At 39.8% G+C, this 19,928-nt stretch overlaps 1 protein-coding gene across 1 annotated transcript; it reads left to right on the top strand.

Annotated features, from left to right (window-relative positions):
* The first annotated feature begins 2,489 nt into the window (after positions 1–2,489).
* Positions 2,490–19,618, top strand: galnt6 (UDP-N-acetyl-alpha-D-galactosamine:polypeptide N-acetylgalactosaminyltransferase 6 (GalNAc-T6)). Its single transcript, XM_060895130.1, has 11 exons — positions 2,490–2,711; positions 7,118–7,601; positions 9,342–9,514; positions 12,127–12,276; positions 13,176–13,410; positions 15,441–15,558; positions 15,655–15,855; positions 17,480–17,611; positions 17,706–17,807; positions 17,934–18,092; positions 18,810–19,618. Exons 2-11 carry the CDS (start codon positions 7,126–7,128, stop codon positions 18,921–18,923), a joined length of 1,860 nt encoding a protein of 619 aa, XP_060751113.1. The 5' UTR covers positions 2,490–2,711; positions 7,118–7,125; the 3' UTR covers positions 18,924–19,618.
* The last annotated feature ends 310 nt before the right edge of the window (positions 19,619–19,928 follow it).

Genomic DNA, 19,928 nt, shown 5'->3' with positions numbered 1-19,928 from the left:
TTATAGTGTGTGTTAACACCTGGAGACGGGAGATATCGTCTCATAAAACTCCTCACTAATGGTATTGCTCTTGCTTTTTATAGAGAGAGAAAAAAACCAAAAGGACTAAGTGAGATTGAAGGCCATGACATGCCAAAGAGATGGCATTTAAAAACATTTTAAACGTGATCATTATTTTTTATGCATGGTTTTTTAAAGGATTCGTTCTCAGAGAATTGCTTTTGACTGAAACGTTTTATTTCTTTAGTCAAATGAAATAGCGAAAGAAAACGAGAATAACTCTGATCAAACAGTATATAAGGCTCCGGTCATATCTAAAATAGGTCTACAATGGGGAAAAACATGCATTTTTCTTTTAATTTATTAAGTTATTTAGTGTAATATGTGTGTGTAGGATTTTTGGGAAGATGTATTTACATGAGTCCTACATATTCCTCTTTGTTCACAATATATAGCTTTTTCTTTAGTCTTCTTTGAACCATGTCAAAGATCAGACATGGAGGATGTCTCCACTAATCGTTAGATGGCGTAAAACAAAATATGACGCTTCTTTCCAGTTATAGGAAGTTGATACACAGCTGTACAATTATTGGTGCTTAGAGGCTTGTCAGCTCCTGGTTGGATTGTTTAGGTTCGTTGTATATGAAGAACAAGACGAAGAACAAAAGAAGAGGCGATCTCAACTTCCTGCCCCTGAAAGCAATTAAACTGCATTATTAAATTTAAAGGAATCCAATAATTTAGGATTTTTTTTTTTTTTTAAAACTAAGGTCACTGTTATCTCCATAATAAACTCTAAGACCAGGGACACACACTACTGCTAAGGAAAAAAAAAAAGTCTACACATCTCTAACAACTAGCCTTGAGTACTGTCTTATCTGGCCTACACAGATAGTACTACGGCCAGAATCCACCGTATTTACACCAATAATGAATCTGCTGGACATCCGAAGACGCAGCACGTCCATGTCCCCTTGCATCCTGACCTCTGACCTTTAACCAGCTCTGTGAAGTCTCGTTCTTCAACTCAATTCATGCAGACTAAATTAATCATGTCTAGCTTGTGCTCATTTTAAAAAACCACTGGTGTACGTTTAGCAAATCCTTGGACTATAAGGATATAGAGATTAGATTCCATCAGATATTCTGTCAATGGGAAGCTTACTATAAACAGAATGATTAATACAGTGAATTTAATATACATCAAAATGCTAGCTTTGGGATGTTCCACAACATTGGAACACTTCAGGATGCAGCTGTATTGGGAAATAATCATCTCTGCATCAACGTTGAGCCGTATCACTTATCAGACCCATGAATGTTTTACACCTTACCCAAGTGGACTTCTCTTGATAAGGGGTTTCCTCAGAGATTCCTAATCCTAATCCAAGAGTACCACCACCCCACCTGGTGTCCTGCACAGGTGAGGGTTTTCAGGAAGAATGCATTTTTCATGGATGCATACTGAAGGACAAGGGTTTTATTCATATTAACTTATTTAATATGTTAATATAAATAAAATGAATATGTTATATTAATTGGGGGGCACGGTGGCTTAGTGGTTAGCACGATCGCCTCACACCTCCAGGGTCGGGGTTCGATTCCCGCCTCCGCCTTGTGTGTGTGGAGTTTGCATGTTCTCCCCGTGCCTTGGGGGTTTCCTCCGGGTACTCCGGTTTCCTCCCCCGGTCCAAAGACATGCATGGTAGGTTGATTGGCATCTCTGGAAAAATTGTCCCTAGTGTGTGATTGCGTGATTGCGTGAGTGAATGAGTGTGTGTGTGTGTGCCCTGCGATGGGTTGGCACTCCGTCCAGGGTGTATCCTGCCTTGATGCCCGATGACGCCTGAGATAGGCACAGGCTCCCCGTGACCCGAGGTAGTTCGGATAAGCGGTAGAAGATGAATGAATGAATGAATGTTATATTAATATAAAACTATTAATATGAATATTTGATATATTCATATTAACTTAGGATATTAAGAGCCAATTGATGATTGGGGTCAGGGACTGTGATCAACATGGGTTGTTATGGAACCTTCGGAACATTTGACGACCCGGGTTCGAGTCCCGGCTCAGGTCCAACGTGTAACATCATTTCTTCACCACCAGTAAAGACCTTGTTTTGCTTGCATATTTTAGGCCACAGTCTCAATACTCACATATCAATCAATAGTTTACAATCTCGACTCTCACCAGTCGGTAACCCAAGAGCTCGAGACCGCGACACACGAGATGGTACTTAATCTCTTCTCTATTCATTATTCATATCATACCGAGGTAATGCTTGTAATCCTATTGCGCCCACTCCAGAACTTTAATTAACTTGCAGGTGACATTTGCTTCGAAAGTGTGTTCTTTGCATCTTATTCAGAGCAGCTAGAAGGAAGAAAACGTTTAAGAAAATAAAAATAAAAAAGCACCGCCCTGTTATAGTGAAGCAACACCTTGTTCGCCTTGCCAGCTGGCGGCGTTAGGACCGCGCGGACGCGCGTTAAACGCTCTGCCGAGTGGCACCTGTTGCGTTCAAAGAGAAACCGGGAGGACGATGGTGCTGCTGTCTTTCTGCTCGGAGGTTCTTTCAACAGCTAAAGAGTTTACCACGTCCTGACTGAACACACACACACACCTTACACACATCCACGGACGCACGCGCGATCAGGAAATAATAAGTTTACCGGTCACGCGCACTGACTGACGTCCACGTCCAGGTAAGTCTTAAGCTGGGAAGATTTGATGATAAGACGTGTATATTAATATCCATAATAATGTCCTTTAGGAAAAGTTTCATCTCAGCTTCCTACCATGATTTTTACTTTAAACACTTAATCAGACAAGAGTTTAAGATCTATAGCGGGGTTTTAATCTTTTAGGTTCTATATAAAATGTAAACAATGATTTTTTTTTAAATTTTTTTTTACTAATTCATTAAACAACATCAGGAATCTATTTCCAGCTCCCAATGAAGAAAGGTGTCTTGGTTATATTTAATCAGTCGGATTTCCTGTTCAGAGTCACACCGTTTTTATTTCCCCCTCCATGAGGAAGTACTTTATACATCTCTCTATGACAGAAACAACAGTCATTATTAGGTCATTCCTCATAGATTAACCTTAAGTATTAAATAAACATCGTTTCTAAAGTCTCCAGAGTTATTTTGTGCTAATTGAGGTCACCTTAATATCTTACATGGTTAAATAATGTCAAATACCAGATGAACCTGTTCTGCAAGGCTACAGGTGAGAGTTTGGCTTTTTTCTAATGGATCCTCGTAGTTCTGCTCCACCTTTGACTCTTGTTTGTTTAGCCTTTGTTTAAAAGAAGAAAAAAAAGATAATAATATTAGAGTAGGTATGGCTACAGGACGGGTAATGACAGGAGCCACTAAAACGTGAAGTGACCCTGAAGTGTCTACTCACACGTGTGGCCTCTGTGTATTAGCCTGAAAAGTGTCTTTAAACTGAGAAGTAAGAAGTGCATTGGGAGAGAGAGAGAGAGAGAGAGAGAGAGAGAGTGAGTGCAAGAGAGAGAGAGTGAGTGCAAGAGAGAGAGAGTGAGTGCAAGAGAGAGAGAGTGAGTGCAAGAGAGAGAGAGTGTAAGCGAGAGAGAGTGAGTGTAAGCGAGAGAGAGTGAGTGTAAGCGAGAGAGAGTGAGTGTAAGCGAGAGAGAGAGAGTGTAAGCGAGAGAGAGAGAGTGTAAGCGAGAGAGAGTGAGTGTAAGCGAGAGAGAGTGAGTGTAAGCGAGAGAGAGTGAGTGTAAGCGAGAGAGAGTGAGTGTAAGCGAGAGAGAGAGTGAGTGTAAGCGAGAGAGAGAGTGAGTGCAAGAGAGAGAGAGTGAGTGCAAGAGAGAGAGAGTGAGTGCAAGAGAGAGAGAGTGAGTGTAAGAGAGAGAGAGTGAGTGTAAGAGAGAGAGAGTGAGTGTAAGAGAGAGAGAGTGAGTGTAAGAGAGAGAGAGTGAGTGTAAGAGAGAGAGAGAGCCAGTGAGTGAGTGTAAGAGAGAGAGAGAGCCAGTGAGTGAGTGTAAGAGAGAGAGAGAGTGAGTGAGTGAGTGTAAGAGAGAGAGAGAGTGAGTGAGTGAGTGTAAGAGAAAGAGAGAGTGAGTTAGTGTAAGAGAGAGAGAGAGTGAGTTAGTGTAAGAGAGCGAGTGAGTGAGTGAGTGTAAGAGAAAGAGAGAGAGAGAGTGAGTGTAAGAGAGAGAGAGAGAGAGAGAGAGAGAGTGAGTTAGTGTAAGAGAGAGAGAGAGTGAGTTAGTGTAAGAGAGCGAGTGAGTGAGTGAGTGTAAGAGAAAGAGAGAGAGAGAGTGAGTGTAAGAGAGAGAGAGAGAGAGAGAGAGAGAGTGAGTTAGTGTAAGAGAGAGAGAGAGAGAGTGAGTGTAAGAGAGAGAGAGAGAGAGTGAGTTAGTGTAAGAGAGAGAGAGTGAGTTAGTGTAAGAGAGAGAGAGAGAGTGAGTTAGTGTAAGAGAGAGAGAGAGTGAGTTAGTGTAAGAAAGTGAGTGAGTGTAAGAGAGTGTAAGAGAGTGAGTGTAAGAGAGTGAGTGAGTGTAAGAGAGAGAGAGTGACTGAGTGAGTGTAAGAGAGAGAGTGAGTGAGTGTGAGAGAGAGAGTGAGTGAGTGAGTGTAAGAGAGTGAGTGAGTGTAAGAGAGTGAGTGAGTGAGTGTAAGAGAAAGAGAGAGAGTGAGTGTAAGAGAGAGAGAGAGTGAGTTAGTGTAAGAGAGAGAGAGAGAGTGAGTTAGTGTAAGAGAGAGAGAGAGTGAGTTAGTGTAAGAGAGAGAGAGAGTGAGTTAGTGTAAGAAAGTGAGTGAGTGTAAGAGAGTGTAAGAGAGTGAGTGTAAGAGAGTGAGTGAGTGTAAGAGAGAGAGAGTGACTGAGTGAGTGTAAGAGAGAGAGTGAGTGAGTGTGAGAGAGAGAGTGAGTGAGTGTAAGAAAGTGAGTGAGTGTAAGAAAGTGAGTGAGTGTAAGAAAGTGAGTGAGTGTAAGAGAGTGAGTGAGTGAGTGTAAGAGAGAGAGTGAGTGAGTGAGTGTAAGAGAGTGAGTGAGTGTAAGAGAGAGAGAGAGTGAGTGAGTGTAAGAGAGAGAGTGAGTGAGTGTAAGAGAGAGAGTGAGTGAGTGTAAGAGAGAGAGTGAGTGAGTGAGTGTAAGAGAGAGAGTGAGTGAGTGAGTGTAAGAGAGTGAGTGAGTGTAAGAGAGTGAGTGAGTGTAAGAGTGAGTGAGTGTAAGAGAGTGAGTGAGTGTAAGAGAGTGAGTGAGTGTAAGAGAGAGAGTGAGTGAGTGAGTGTAAGAGAGAGTGAGTGAGTGTAAGAGAGAGAGAGTGAGTGAGTGTAAGAGAGAGAGAGTGAGTGAGTGAGTGTAAGAGAGAGAGAGTGAGTGAGTGAGTGTAAGAGAGAGAGTGAGTGAGTGAGTGTAAGAGAGAGAGTGAGTGAGTGAGTGTAAGAGAGAGAGTGAGTGAGTGAGTGTAAGAGAGAGAGTGAGTGAGTGAGTGTAAGAGAGAGAGTGAGTGAGTGAGTGTAAGAGAGAGAGTGAGTGAGTGTAAGAGAGAGAGAGAGTGAGTGAGTGTAAGAGAGAGAGAGAGTGAGTGAGTGTAAGAGAGAGAGAGAGTGAGTGAGTGTAAGAGAGAGAGAGAGTGAGTGTGTGTGAGAGAGAGAGTGAGTGTAAGAGAGAGAGTGAGTGAGTGTAAGAGAGAGAGTGAGTGAGTGTAAGAGAGAGTGAGTGAGAGTGTGTGGGTACAGTATGTGTGTGAAAGAGAGTGAGAGTGTGTGTGTGAAAGAGAGTGAGAGTGTGTGGGTGTGTGTGAAATAGAGAGAGAAAGTGTGTGTGTCCGTGTGCATGTCTGAGAGCGTGAGAGAGAGAGCATGTGTGTTTTGTGGTATTCCCATTCAGTCTATACAGTATTTACGCCTCACACCGAATGTTTCTAGCATCTACCATGAATCTGACCGTTTTAAAAACCCCACGAAAAAGCGCTATACAAATAAACTTGAATTGGAAAAAAAATGTAGATTTATATTAAACAAATATTGTGGGGTTTTTTGTTTAGGTTTTGTTTGTGGAAATTTGATCTCAAGTCTAACAACATACAAAAGCCCTTTTTCAAGCATGTTTGTGTCTAGATGTTTGGGTTTCTTTGGAGTTTTGGGTAAAAAAAAAATTTTGACCAGGATTCTTAAATCCATCCATCCATCCATCCATCCATCCATCCATCCTATCTATCTATCTTAAGGAAGTATTTTATCATGTTTTACCCCCGGGCTGAAAAACCAGTCTAACACACTCTTCACAGTATTTACTCATACCATAGTTAATCGACATAGTGACATTTTTATATGGCTGGACTGAATAAAGGAACCCAATGGCAACCCAGATGTACAGGGAACATGTGAAACAATACAGGTGACAAACACGAAGGATTACACTAATTATTTTGATATTTGTATGACTTCAGTTTAAGATAAGAGAATCTTTTGGATTCATCCAAAACGAGTTACTACTGTAAGCAAGTGTTACTGTGCCAAAAACCAAACAGATTCATTTTCCCAAATCCTATCTTTTGAAATTGAAATAAAACAAACAAGATCAAAGCTCAGAATCTATGATGTGTATTATTTCGTTGTCGGTTTATCGTACATTTTAACGTTTGCGCTGTTTACAGTGGGAATTCCAGTGTTTGAACTGGTCACCTTAATGTTTTAACAATAAGAAAAGTACAAAATAAAGTTGTTGTTTTTTTTTATTATTTTATTATATAAAGTGCAAACTTGGGTGTAGAGTTTTGTAACGTGGGACACGTCTTGTTCCTGTTGTGTGTTTAAGAGATGTGATGTGTTGCTTGGTACAATGGCACAATGAACAGCTGGGGTGGGGTGGGGTGGGGTGGGGGGGGTATGAACAGAGCCTGGCACTATTGGATCGTGCACGTGGGTGTGTGTGTGTGTGCATAGCGTGTGGTTGTATGTAGGTCCTGATGCGCTTCATTCCATTTGCTTTATTTGTTAATAATCTGAAACTGTTCCTGCTATTGAAATGAGTATAATACATCCATGCAGATACATTTACAGCGTTTCTGTTATTTGCATCGTATGCTACACGTCTCCATATTATTCTGTCTGCCTCCTGTTTTCCAGCCTTCAGGATGCGCCTGAGACGTCGTGTCTCGCCGCTGAAGCTGGCCATGCTGGGCGGTGCTTTCTTCATGCTGGCCCTTGTGTTGCTTCAGAGAGATGTGGGTGATGGTGCTCAAGATCCCTGGTTCCAGGACTTATCCAACCGCAAAGATCGGATGTTGGAATTAGTTCGTGGTGCCGTCAACAACCTGGCCTTCCAGATTCCAGGCCAACCAGGCACTCCAGAGCTCCCTGCAGAAGAGAAAGTAGAGAAAATGTGCCCCCCAGGCTTCTACACCCAAACTGATCTCAAACCGTTGTTCGAAAGGCCTGTGCAGGATCCGAAGAGCAAGGGTGCTGGAGGGGACGGGTTCCAGGAGGACACTCTCACTCCAGAGGAAGTGAAGGAGAAAGAAGAAGGCATGACCAGGCACTGCTTTAACCAGTTTGCTAGTGATCGTATCTCCCTGCACCGCAGCCTTGGAGAAGACACACGGCCACCAGAGTAAGAACATTTTGTGCATTTTATTTTTTTTTTTTCCTTTTCCCGCCCCTAGTTCAGGGTCCATCTAGTCATTATCTGACTATATAAAATATCACATTTCAGTCTTGGGTATTTTATAGTGTTTTAAGAGAGCAAGGTTTCTTGTTAACACACTCTATTGACACACTTTCTTCTCGCAGCACTGTTTTGACTCAAGGGTCAAACATGATTGTTATCCAAACACTCGCCGCTGATAAGGTTATGTACAGTAGAGTTTTCAGAAAGGACCTGCTAGTTAGGCTTTCACTTGTAGTGTCTGTTGTGATAAAAAAACAACAATAGACCAAAAAATCTTGCTTCCCTGGATATTTAGAGATAACGTGCATTCTTTAGAAAACTTTTGCGAGTCAACAACACTAACGTGGCAGCTCTGGGTTGTTCCAGGTGGCATGATCTCATACACTAAAGACGTCCATTTATTGCCGGTCACAGAAACTGGTGTTGTAATTGCTATTACTGTGCTAAAGTACTTTCCAGACGCTGAGTGACTGTGTGGGTAGAGGAGAAATACATTTCTGCTTAATTTTACAGAATTCAAAAAAAAAAAAAAAAAATTGTTAAGCACTTTTATATAACGGTGCTGAATTCTAGATTCTGATTGGTCGATTCACAAAGCGTGTTATTTAACAATGAAAGAAACATACAATCATCATAGTTTGAAGTTCTCCAGTGTAAGACATTTGAAACGATCATCAAGTCCTGAGAAACACTCTTCATGGTTTCTTAGTAACTCCTCAAGCCGTGTTTTCTTGTTAAATCTGGTACGGAAACAAGAAGTCGAGAGATTTGTTGAGAGAACTGTTTATAGCTGCTAAAACATTTGTGGCTGGTTCACTCCAGTCAATGTGGCTATAAATGCATAAAGAAGAGAATGTGGTGTTCTTTAACAAATAAAAGAGTGACAGTCTGAAAAGAAAGATTAAACACTTTGTGATGTGATGTTATTGCAAATTAAACAGCTTCTAAGGTATGACTGATATCCATAACTCCACACCATCATATATTAGCTTTACTAAAAGAGCACTTGTTTAACTTTTTTTTGGGGAAGTTGAAATAATCAGTGGGGCACGGTGGCTTAGTGGTTAGCACGTTTGCCTCACACCTCCAGGGTCGGGGTTCGATTCCCGCCTCCACCTTGTGTGTGTGGAGTTTGCATGTTCTCCCCGTGCCTCGGGGGTTTCCTCTGGGTACTCCGGTTTCCTCCCTCAGTCCAAAGACATGCATGGTAGGTTGATTGGCATCTCTGGAAAATTGTCCCTAGTGTGTGATTGCGTGAGTGAATGAGTGAATGAGTGTGTGTGTGTGTGTGTGTGTGCCCTGCGATGGGTTGGCACTCCGTCCAGGGTGTATCCTGCCTTGATGCCCGATGACTCCTGAGATAGGCACAGGCTCCCCGTGACCCGAGGTAGTTCGGATAAGCGGTAGAAGATGAATGAATGAATGAATGAAATAATCAGTCAGAGGTTATGCTATAACTTAAATTTTTCCGACAATTTTCCCGAAGAATTGCGGGAATTACTTAAAAATAAGTATCTGTAAAAATAAGTATAAGAAAATAATCACCTTCCCCTTATGTCAGGCATCATTACACCACCCTGACTTAGGTTATTTTCCTTTACAGCACACGTCTTTTAACTCATTTCTTCATGTATTTCTTGGTGTTGTTATGTTCTCATTAAACCACTCATTTCCTTCCCTCAGGTGTGTGGAGCGTAAATTTCACCGGTGTCCGCCCCTTCCCAACACCAGCGTGATCATCGTGTTCCACAACGAGGCCTGGTCCACCCTGCTGCGCACCGTCTACAGCGTGCTGTACACCACCCCGGCTGCCCTGCTGCGAGAAATCATATTGGTGGATGACGCAAGCACGGCAGGTGGGTGCGGTGTTTATCGAGACCGCCGATAACTGCTTTAGCACAATATGAAGCCCAGGATCTTGGCTTTGCACTCAGTTTTATTGCTGATTTAAGTGCCCTGCCCTAAGTACAAACAAGTTCACCACTACGACACCAACCACCTGTAACTGTATTTGTACAACACGTCACAGTTCCAGAGCCACGTTTCAAGCATTAAACGGTCAGTGAAGCAATCTTTCCAAAAGAGGAAACGTCGCTCATTAATGCATCTGCTATATGACTTCAAATATAAACCGAAGGAAGGATGTTTAATAAAAAGGGGAACTCTGAGTATGGAAAAAGAGCTTACTCGCTTTTAGACAACTGAGTCATGCTGAGTTTGTGTTCGTCTAGACCTCCTCTCTCCTCTGTTGACACGTTTGAGCTCATAACTATAAGATCCGCACTAATTTCCCATCAGCAACTCAAACCAGTGTCTGAGACAGACATTTTTCTTTTATGAATATTTCCTGGATTTTTTTTGCTGTCATGCTTTTAAAGTTCATGTCTTTCTGCTTAGAATGGTGATAGTTTCAGTCAAAGTCCAGGTTTGAATCTTATTTAAATAAATATTAAATGAGTTGCTCTACTACATGAATTAAGACGGGGTTTTTACCACCGTACAAACGTTTCCTCAGGCCACAAAAAAGCCAAAACAAACCATTCATGCACGCACGAATATTACACTATATTAAACTATTCTGCCAAACTGTTTTGGACACGTCCGTCACTCCCTTACGTGCTTGTTGAGCACATAGTCCTCCTTCACAGTTCTAATAACCTCTTCTCTACTGGGAAGACTTTGGAGCATGGCTGTCGCGATTTGTGTTCATTCAGCTACAGGAGCATTAGCAAGATCAGGCAACTATGTCAGGCGAGGAAGACTGGGGTGCATTCGGCGTCAGGTGTTCAGTGGGGTTGAGTCAGACTGAGGGATCAGTGCAGGACGTATGGTGTACAAATGCATTGTCATGCAGGAACACATTTGGACTTCTCAGATCCAGTGAAGGGAAACTAATGCTACCGCTAATAAAGACATTTTATTCAATTGTGCATTTCCAACTTTGTGTGTCAACAAATAGGCGTGAAGGTCGGAGGTTCACACTCTTTCAGCCGTATGGTGTTTTTGAAACCACCGACTAAACACAATCTAATAAAATGTCACATCATGGTTAAACATAGCGACAGAAAATAGTTAGTCGATGCTAACAACTACAACTTGCTGTTTTTATTAGTTTTTTACACATGAACTACATTAATAACATTTATTATTCATCTGTAAAATGCATTTAATTAGCTAACTAGCTTAGCATACATTATTAAATTAGCTAGCAAACAAATATATGATTTGTCCATCCCTGCCAAGATCTTTAAAAAGGAAAAACACCATTCTTGTTCCAGGTTTAAGGTTCCAAGCTTTAAGGTAGATTTTAAAAGCATCCTTCCAGACATATTTGACTGCAATTATATTTTGTAATATCGTTCCTTCTTGATATAGTTTATCACATCCTAAAGCCCTTGATAGGATTCATTTAAAAAAAAATAAGGTTTTCTATGGATTTTTTAAAGTTTTCTATAGTTAAACAAAGACAAAACAGAAGTCATTGTATTCGGAAATAAAGATGAAACTCTCAAGGTTAACACACACCTTGACTCTAGGGGTCTAAAGACACAAAATAAAGTCAGAAATCTTTTAGAGTCTGACCTTAATTTCAGTAGTCATGTGAAAGCGATAAGCAAATCGGCTTACTACCATCTCAGAAATATAGCCAGAATTAGATGTTTTGTCTCAAGACAGGACTTAGAGAAACTTGTTCATGCTTTCATCACCAGCAGGGTGGATTATTGCAATGGACTCCTTACTGTAATCCCCAAAAAGACCATTAGACAGCTGCAGCTCATACAGAACGCTGCTGCCAGAATTCTGACCAGAACCAAAAAAATCTGAGCACATCACTCCAGTCCTCAGGTCCTTACACTGGCTTCCAGTTCCATTTAGAATAGATTTTAAAGTATCGTTACTCTTTTATAAATCACTTCATGGCTTAGGACCGAAATACATTACAGATATGCTAATTAAATATAAACCAAGCAGACTACTCAGATCATTAGGATCAGGTCAGTTAGAGATACCAAGGGTTCAGTCAAAACAAGGTGCGTCAGCGTTTAGTTATTACGCCACCTATAGCTGGAATCAGCTTCCAGAAGAGATCAGATGTGCTTCAACAGTAGACACTTTTAAATCAAGATTAAAAACACATCTGTTTAACTCTTCATTTACTGAATGATCACTGTGCTGCTTCACACTGACTGCACTTTTTATCCAAATCACTTTTACTCCTGTTTTATTCTTTTTAACATATTTGAAACTGTTTTTATCAAAATCACATTTATTTTTTTAAATTGTTCTTTGTTTTTTATTATGATTTTATCGCGTGTCTATTTTTACAAAAAAAAAAAAAATAATTTCTCTGTTTTTCTAATTTCTATGTAAAGCACTTTGAATGACCTCTGTGTACGAAATATGCCTTGCCTTGCCTTGCTTATATGGTTGTTGTTGGTTTGTTTTCTTATATATTTCCATGTTGCAGGTCACCTGCATTCTGAGCTGGATGAGCATGTAAAGCTGCTGAAGGTGGTTAAAATCGTGCGTCAGGAGGAGAGGAAGGGACTCATCACGGCCCGGCTGCTGGGAGCCAGTCACGCTCAGGGCGAGATCCTCACCTTCCTCGATGCTCACTGTAGGATCATTTTCTTTTCACAGTTATATTTAACTCAGCTTACGTTAATTTTGTTCAGTTCCACCTAACAGCATTTCAGTTCAAGAGGTTCAAGTGAATGTCTTGACTCACAATTGGCACAACTCTCCCCACTCTCCAAGATCTGTACTTCTCCAGAGTGAGCAAAAGGGCAAAGGAAATCACTCTGGACCCCTCACATCCAGTACACTCACTCTGAACTGTTGCCATCTGGTCGACGCTACAGAGCCCTGAGCACCAAAGCGCCAGATCTAGGAACAGTTTCTTCCCTCAGGCAATCCATCTGATGAACACTTAACATACATCTGATGAACACCTAACATACACAGAACAAACCCTATTCTTACATTGTTTACAAGTACTCATTTATATTTGAATTTGCACATCTATATTTGAATTTGCACATCTATATTTGAATTTGCACATCTATATTTGAATTTGCACATTAGTTTTTTCCACTGTACATACAACTGTCTTTATTATATACGTGTTCATGTCTTATCATCACCATACTGTTTACACCGTGGAGATCCTGTACTAAAACAAATTCCTCGTATGTGAAAACATACTGTACTTGGCAATAAAGACCTTCTGACTTCTGACATGAGGGTGCAGTGAAGCAAGGAAAACCAGTTCCAAATTTCCGTCAAAGTTCTCCTCTCAGACGACTCTCAGATGAGGTGTGTTAAGCTGAAGACAAGGAAAAAATGACTGAGAATGTCTCAACGTGAATCACAAAGATTCCTTCGAGACATACAAAAAGACCTGAGAAGTTTGAAAAACCTGCCAAGCCACTGCTCATATTCATGCTCACACATCGCATACTTGTGGTAATTTAGAATGAAGTTGCAACATTTTTCTTTTGTTCGCTCTTACTCCAGGCGAGTGTTTCCATGGTTGGCTTGAGCCGCTAATCGCTCGAATTGTGGAAGAGCCGAAGGCTGTCGTGAGCCCGGAAATCACCACCATCGACTTAAACACGTTCAGGTTTAACAAGCCTGTGGCCACTGCACGTGCTCACAACCGTGGGAACTTTGACTGGAGCCTGACGTTTGGCTGGGAAGCAATTCCTCACTACGAGCAGGCAAAACGCAAAGATGAGACATACCCTGTCAAGTGAGTTTCTCTTATCTCTCTCTCTCACTCTCTCTAACTATTTCTGTCTCTGTTTATGTTTTTTTGTGTCTGTCTCAATCTCTCTCTGTGTGTGAGTGTGTGTGTGTTTGTGTTTGTGTATGTGTTTGTGTATGTGTTTGTGTGTGTGTGTGTGTGTGTGTGTGTGTGCTTCTGCTGTTAAAATCTCACTTTCTCTATATTCACTGTTTTTATATTTATATTTAGTTTTTCTAGTTTCTTGGTTTCTTTCTTTTGCTCATCCCCTCTATTCCTGATAACCTTCCTGTGCATTCTCTCTCTCTCTCTCTCTCTCTCTCTCTCTCTCTCTCTCTCTGTGCACATGCAGGCATGCATGAGTGAGTACGTGTGTGCGTGTGTTTGTGTGCCTCACTAAGACTACCACCTCACTCTTTCTCTCTGTCTGTGTCACTGTCTAATTCGCTCTCTCTCTCTATCTAATTTTTTGTTTTGTCTTCCACACACACATTGTATAGCTCCATGTGACAGCAATAAGGTCACAGTGTCTTCACGCAGCACGAGTAGTTACCGGTCAAGGCCGTGTTTGACTGCAGCAGTCTGTTTCATATGAAACAGATAGGGACAAGTATGTATAAAAATAATCTAGTGCAGATGTGGTTTCATGTTTATAGTTAATGTAAGTGATGGAGTTGCACTGTGAAGAGCTCAGCAGTATATCCTATAGCCCCATGAGTCCATACCGTGTGCTGGACATTTGGGTCTTACAGGGTTCATAAGAAGTGGCATTAGGGACAGTACACTTTAACTGAGCACTGAAATAAATTATAGAACCAAAGATTAAGAAAAACGAAGAAAAAGATTGTGTTTTTGTTACTCTGTTAATATAAAATGAAACTATGTTGGATCCTATACTAGACAGTTCTAATTAAAAGTATGAAAAGACTGAAGAACTGAAGGGTATAAAGAAGAATGATGAAATTATTACAACTGAACAGTAAATCATATTTCTATATTTCAGTCTACATGGAAAAAAAATGTTTTTATTCTTGCAGTCTGGAAAATCTGAATGTGTATAATAATAATAATAATAATAATAATAATTATTATTATTATTATTATTATTATTATTATTATTATTATTATTATTATTATTATTACTACTATTATTATTATTATCATAATAGTAGTAGTAGTAATAACAATAATAATAATAATAGTAATAATAATAATAATAATAATAATAATAATAATAATAATAATAATAATAAATAATAATAATAATAAAATCTTGTATTTAATCTTTTTTTTTTATTTTATTTTATCCAACAAATATACAGTAGGCTTAATTTTGCTTTAACGTCCTGTAAATTAAAAAATGCAAAAATAAATAAATAAATAAATAAAAATAAAAAACTGGTAAAATAAGACACAGTTGGCTGAGTTGCCTTGGAGGAAGTTTGTTGGTTTATAACTCTTGAATTATAAAAGAATAGATCGGTGACTGAATTGAAAACTGGAGAAAAATACCAAACTAGAAAGATTTAGTATGAAGCACCAAGCAGATAAAGGTTATGTCTCGCAGTGACCCTGAACAATATAGAAGAGTTTAGTTTAGTTTAGTTTAGTTTCAGGATGGTGTGAGAGGCGTAAAACAGACAAATCTTTGATTTGGTAAACGCTATGTACCAAAGAGAGTTGTACCAAATGTCCCAAAGGTTTTTGGCTTTCATTGTTTTAGCTTTTTCACTGTTAAGAAATTAAGTTTATTAATGAATGATGTAACAACCTCCAATATGAAGGTGGACTCGGACATGGGAGGTAGGAAATAATCTATGCTTTTCCTATAAAGTTCTACCACCATTATAAAGCCCCACCCTCCCAAGTCTTCTTTCAGTGACTTGTTGCTGTTTCTGTCCATAAAACCAACACCCTGCTGAACAGATGCAACATAATCAGGGGAATTCCCTACATCAAGTTTTTTCCCCACCACAGATATTAAGCAGATTTTGGTTTTCGCCCTGTTTACATTTGTTCTCTTCTCCTCCCTCCAGAACACCAACCTTTGCTGGCGGTTTGTTCTCCATTTCCAAAGCCTATTTTGAGGAAATCGGGACCTATGACGACAAAATGGAAATCTGGGGTGGCGAGAACATAGAGATGTCCTTCCGGGTTTGTTTAACTCTCTCTCTCTCTCTCTGAGAAGTTTTACTACACTAAGCTTCCCTTATTGTAGTTCATGTCAGCTAACTGGAAACATTTGCTCAGGTGTGGCAATGCGGAGGCCAGCTGGAGATCATCCCCTGCTCTGTGGTCGGGCACGTCTTCCGCACCAAAAGTCCGCACACTTTCCCCAAAGGAACCGAAGTCATCACGCGTAACCAGGTCCGCTTGGCTGAGGTGTGGATGGACGATTTTAAACAAATTTATTACCGCCGCAACCAGAATGCAGCCAGGATGGCAAAAGAGGTAAACGACTCTGTGATATGGGGTTCCTTTCATTCACATGTATTAAGCTTTGTATTAGAGCATTTAAGGAATAGTAGTGTCAAACTGAGATATGTCTTAATCCCAGATTTTCCCATGAACCTTCCTAAATGATTGCAGCTATATCCCAGGATTATACCACATTTAAGATGGCTTCACCAGGCTTGGTCATGTACTAGCTTTTTATTGGGCATGGCATCTATGGTGTAGTTACAGCATTTACAATAATGCAGAATTCAGTCCAATGACACGTAAAAGTCAATTCTGTGTAGGGGAAAAGCACGTGAAAGTCCATTCTGATAGCTGTTACACGTGCATTCTGCTGACTTTGTCTGAACTTTGACCTGTAAAGTCACAAAATTCATCTAGTACTGTATTACTCTACAGCAGGACTGTAATTTCTTTAGTTAGTTTTTAAAAAGTGGATAAGCTGCTGAGTTGTAATATTATAAATTAAGTAAAAAATGAATTTTTTTTTCTTACTGCTGCTTTTTGCACAACTGGGGAACAATGATCCATTTTTTTCACTGACACACTGACATTTTTGTGGTGAAATGTCATTCTCTCTGTAGACAGCTGCTGCATGTGTTGTCCTATGGGAGTTCCTTTCACATAGTATACAGTATTTGCATCAAGTCAAGCTGCAAGTGCAGAGTTTGCAGTTTTAGGGTTTAGTCATATCTGGAGTCCATAGCTTTGGGGTCCAAGTAAAGTCTGGAGTTGTGAGGTTTAGGGTACAAGTTTATCTAGAGACTCTAGTTTTAGGGCTCAAGTGATGTCTGGCGTACATAGCTTTGTGGACCAAGTCGAATCCAGCTTCTCTAACTTTAGGGTCCAAGTCGAATCCAGCTTCTCTAACTTTAGGGTCCAAGTCGACTCCAGCTTCTCTAACTTTAGGGTCCAAGTCGACTCCAGCTTCTCTAACTTTAGGGTCCAAGTCGAATACAGAATCTCCAGCTTTAGAAAGATAGTTGAATTCAAAGTCTCTAGATTTAGGGACCAAATTGAATCTACAGTTTCTAGCTTTAGGGTCTGGGTAATGTCCAGAGTCTCTAACTTTAGGGTCCAAGTCGAATACAGAGTCTCTAGATTTAGGGACCAAATCAAATCTACAGTTTCTAGCTTTAGGGTCTGGGTAATGTCCAGAGTCTCTAACTTTAGGGTCCAAGTCAAATCCAGAGTTTTTTGCTTTAGGGCTCTAGGTTATGGGTCCAAGTGGATCCCATAGTCTCTAACTTTAGAATCGAGCTCAGAGTTTATATTTGAGTGAGCCTTGAAGAATTTTTGGGTCTTTTGAGGAGTCTGTAAATAGTTTGGTATTTGTCTGGTAGTGTAAAATAAGGCTTGTAATAACTAGCATGTGTCGGTGCATGGGCTTATGTTTTAGATTCATTTACATTTTTTTATTTTTATGTTTTTTGCATCTCAGGTTGTCTTACAGAAAGTTATTTGATTGTGATGTAGTGGGGGTTGTGTAATCCAGTGGTAGTGTTTGAGCATTGGTCAAGTTGCAAGCCATTAAACTGAGCAATGTCCTTATCTCTGGTCTCCAGTTCTGTTGAGTTTTTCTGTTTAACCAAAACACTTCTTGTTTTGGGTCCTGCAGAAAAACTATGGTGATATCACGGATAGGCTGAACCTCCGAGAAAATTTACGCTGCAAGAACTTTACCTGGTATTTGAAAAACGTCTATCCAGAAGCTTTTATTCCCGATCTTAACCCTACTCATTACGGCGCAGTGAGTCTTCATTTCAACTTGCCTACAATCTCTTTCAAGAAATTTCAGTTCATCATATATGGGTTGACTCTGTGATCTTTTTGTCACCATGCAGCTCAAAAACATGGGGTCTCAGAGCTGTCTGGATGTGGGAGAGAATAATAACGGGGGAAAGCCTGTGATTATGTATGTATGCCACAACATGGGAGGAAATCAGGTAAGACCATTTGCTATTGCTTAAAAACTAAGTTTATGTGAATTAGAAAAAAGCAGAGAACAAAGAATGTAGGTTTAGAAAAAACATATACATGTTCATTTTCATTATTACTTTTTTCCTTTTCAGTACTTTGAATACTCAACACACCAGGAGCTTAGGCACAACTTGGGCAAACAGTTGTGTCTGCATGCCACCACATACCCTGACCAAGTGAAGATCGAGCTGTGCCAGCTGAAGGGTCGTGGTACCAGCATCGCACCTGAACAGGAGTGGATCTTCACTGAGGTTTTTTTTTTTTTTTTTTTGACTGAACACTCAGCTCAACTACACTGGCAAGATTTCATGTAAAAAAATCTGTAAAAAAAAAAAAAGAGAGAAATTGTGCAGGGCCATGTTGACAAGAATTGGCAGTATTGCTGTAACGATTACGGAAAGTAAGCAATGTAGATTTTGACAACTGAGCATGTTGTATTGCAAGAGTGCAAGAGGTTTCTATTTCTGGGTAGAATGTAAACCACAAACAGTGCTGCTTCTTTTGCACCACTTTGTGCTGTGTACAAAAAAGAAATCGACCAATTTCACTGATATTTCCTTGGGAAAAAGGAGCTATGCATCATAGGAGCTATGACGCATCACCATGGAAGACATGTCATGTATGATAGAGCTCTGAATGATTAGATGTGTCAAAACACCTAAAACACTGATGGTTTAAAAAGAAAAAGAATGGTCCAATGCAGCAAAACGAAGATGCAGCACTTGCATCCAAAGCAAAATGATCGGATGAGCAGGGAATAACTGTTAAACGAGAAAATGAGTAGAATTACAAGGATAAGATTAAAAGCAAACTCAAACACCAGGTCTTTCTTCTTGTTATAATTTATAAGTTTGACTACTGATTTTTTTTTACACAAATAAATGAGTGTCCAAATATATTTTTATTTTTGCAGCTGCTCTAATAAGCAGTGCTTACTAATCATACTACGTCTTTTTGTTGTTTTGTAGGAGCAGTTAGTAAAAAATCCTCCCTCAGGTAAGTGCCTGGACTTGAAGAACGACAAGATAGTCATGAGCAACTGTGACTCAAGAGACATGAATCAGCACTGGGTGTTAAGCTGATCTCCATCTACTGTATGTTGAAATGTTTTGGAAGTCACACTGGAATCCCGCCAGAAGGACAGACAAAACTTAGGCTTGTGTGCTGTGAAGCACACTGGAGCTCACACCTCACCCATCTGTGTGAACTGATAGCATGTTGGGTCATTTATTTCTATTCAGTGGACCAAACTTTAAAGAAAAAAAAACCCAACTGTTATGAATGTCATTTGACTCAGGAATGTGAGTGGAAGCACCTTCTATAAAAACTGAGGAACTGTGGGACAGAAAGATCAGACTGCAGTATTGTTTACATGTGCTCACCAAAAATATGCTTTTCAGCCTACTAAATGCTACTTTTAAAGATTTTATTTATGTTTTTAAAACTGTCTAGGTATTTTTTATTTTTTCAATTTTATTCAAAGGCGGATGAGGCCGCCTTTTATTTTGCCAATAAATCATGGTACATGTTATTTTATCATAAAATCATTCTGTTTTACTGCTACAAGTCAAACTCCGGTTGGGTGTTTCATCAGGAAAGATTTTTTTAGTTAAGTCAAAGATTATGGTACTCCAGTCTTACTCAACTTCCTAATACGTTCAATTTAAGTTATACGACCACGATTGTGAACCAGCTCTAAGACTATTAAGTGAACACATGAAACGAATACTTTTTTGTCCTTGATCTAATTAAAGCTTTCTTGTGACTTTTCAATCTACTCCATGACTGTGGTCACATTGTTTTCTCAGATGGAGGATATTTATAGATGTCTACATTTTGTTGGCTGTAATAAAATCTGATCTATCAGGTTGTACTTCTTTTTCATACCTACATTGTTCTGTAATTCACCTGCATGATTGGAAAGAGGGAGTGTCTGGGGTTGGAAGTGACCTTGGAGGTGATAATGTTTAATAATTAACAAAATCACTAGTTACACAGTTTAATCTAGAGTCTGTGATTTAAATGGAAAAATAGACTTTATTGACTTGTTAATACATTATATTCTACTTTTAATGTGTTTGGTTATA

This window comes from Tachysurus vachellii, chromosome 19 (assembly GCF_030014155.1).
Source record: "Tachysurus vachellii isolate PV-2020 chromosome 19, HZAU_Pvac_v1, whole genome shotgun sequence".
NCBI classification, from domain to species: Eukaryota; Metazoa; Chordata; class Actinopteri; order Siluriformes; family Bagridae; genus Tachysurus; species Tachysurus vachellii.
The sequence above is the reverse complement of the archived record's forward strand: the minus strand, read 5'-3'. Positions and strand labels throughout refer to the sequence as shown.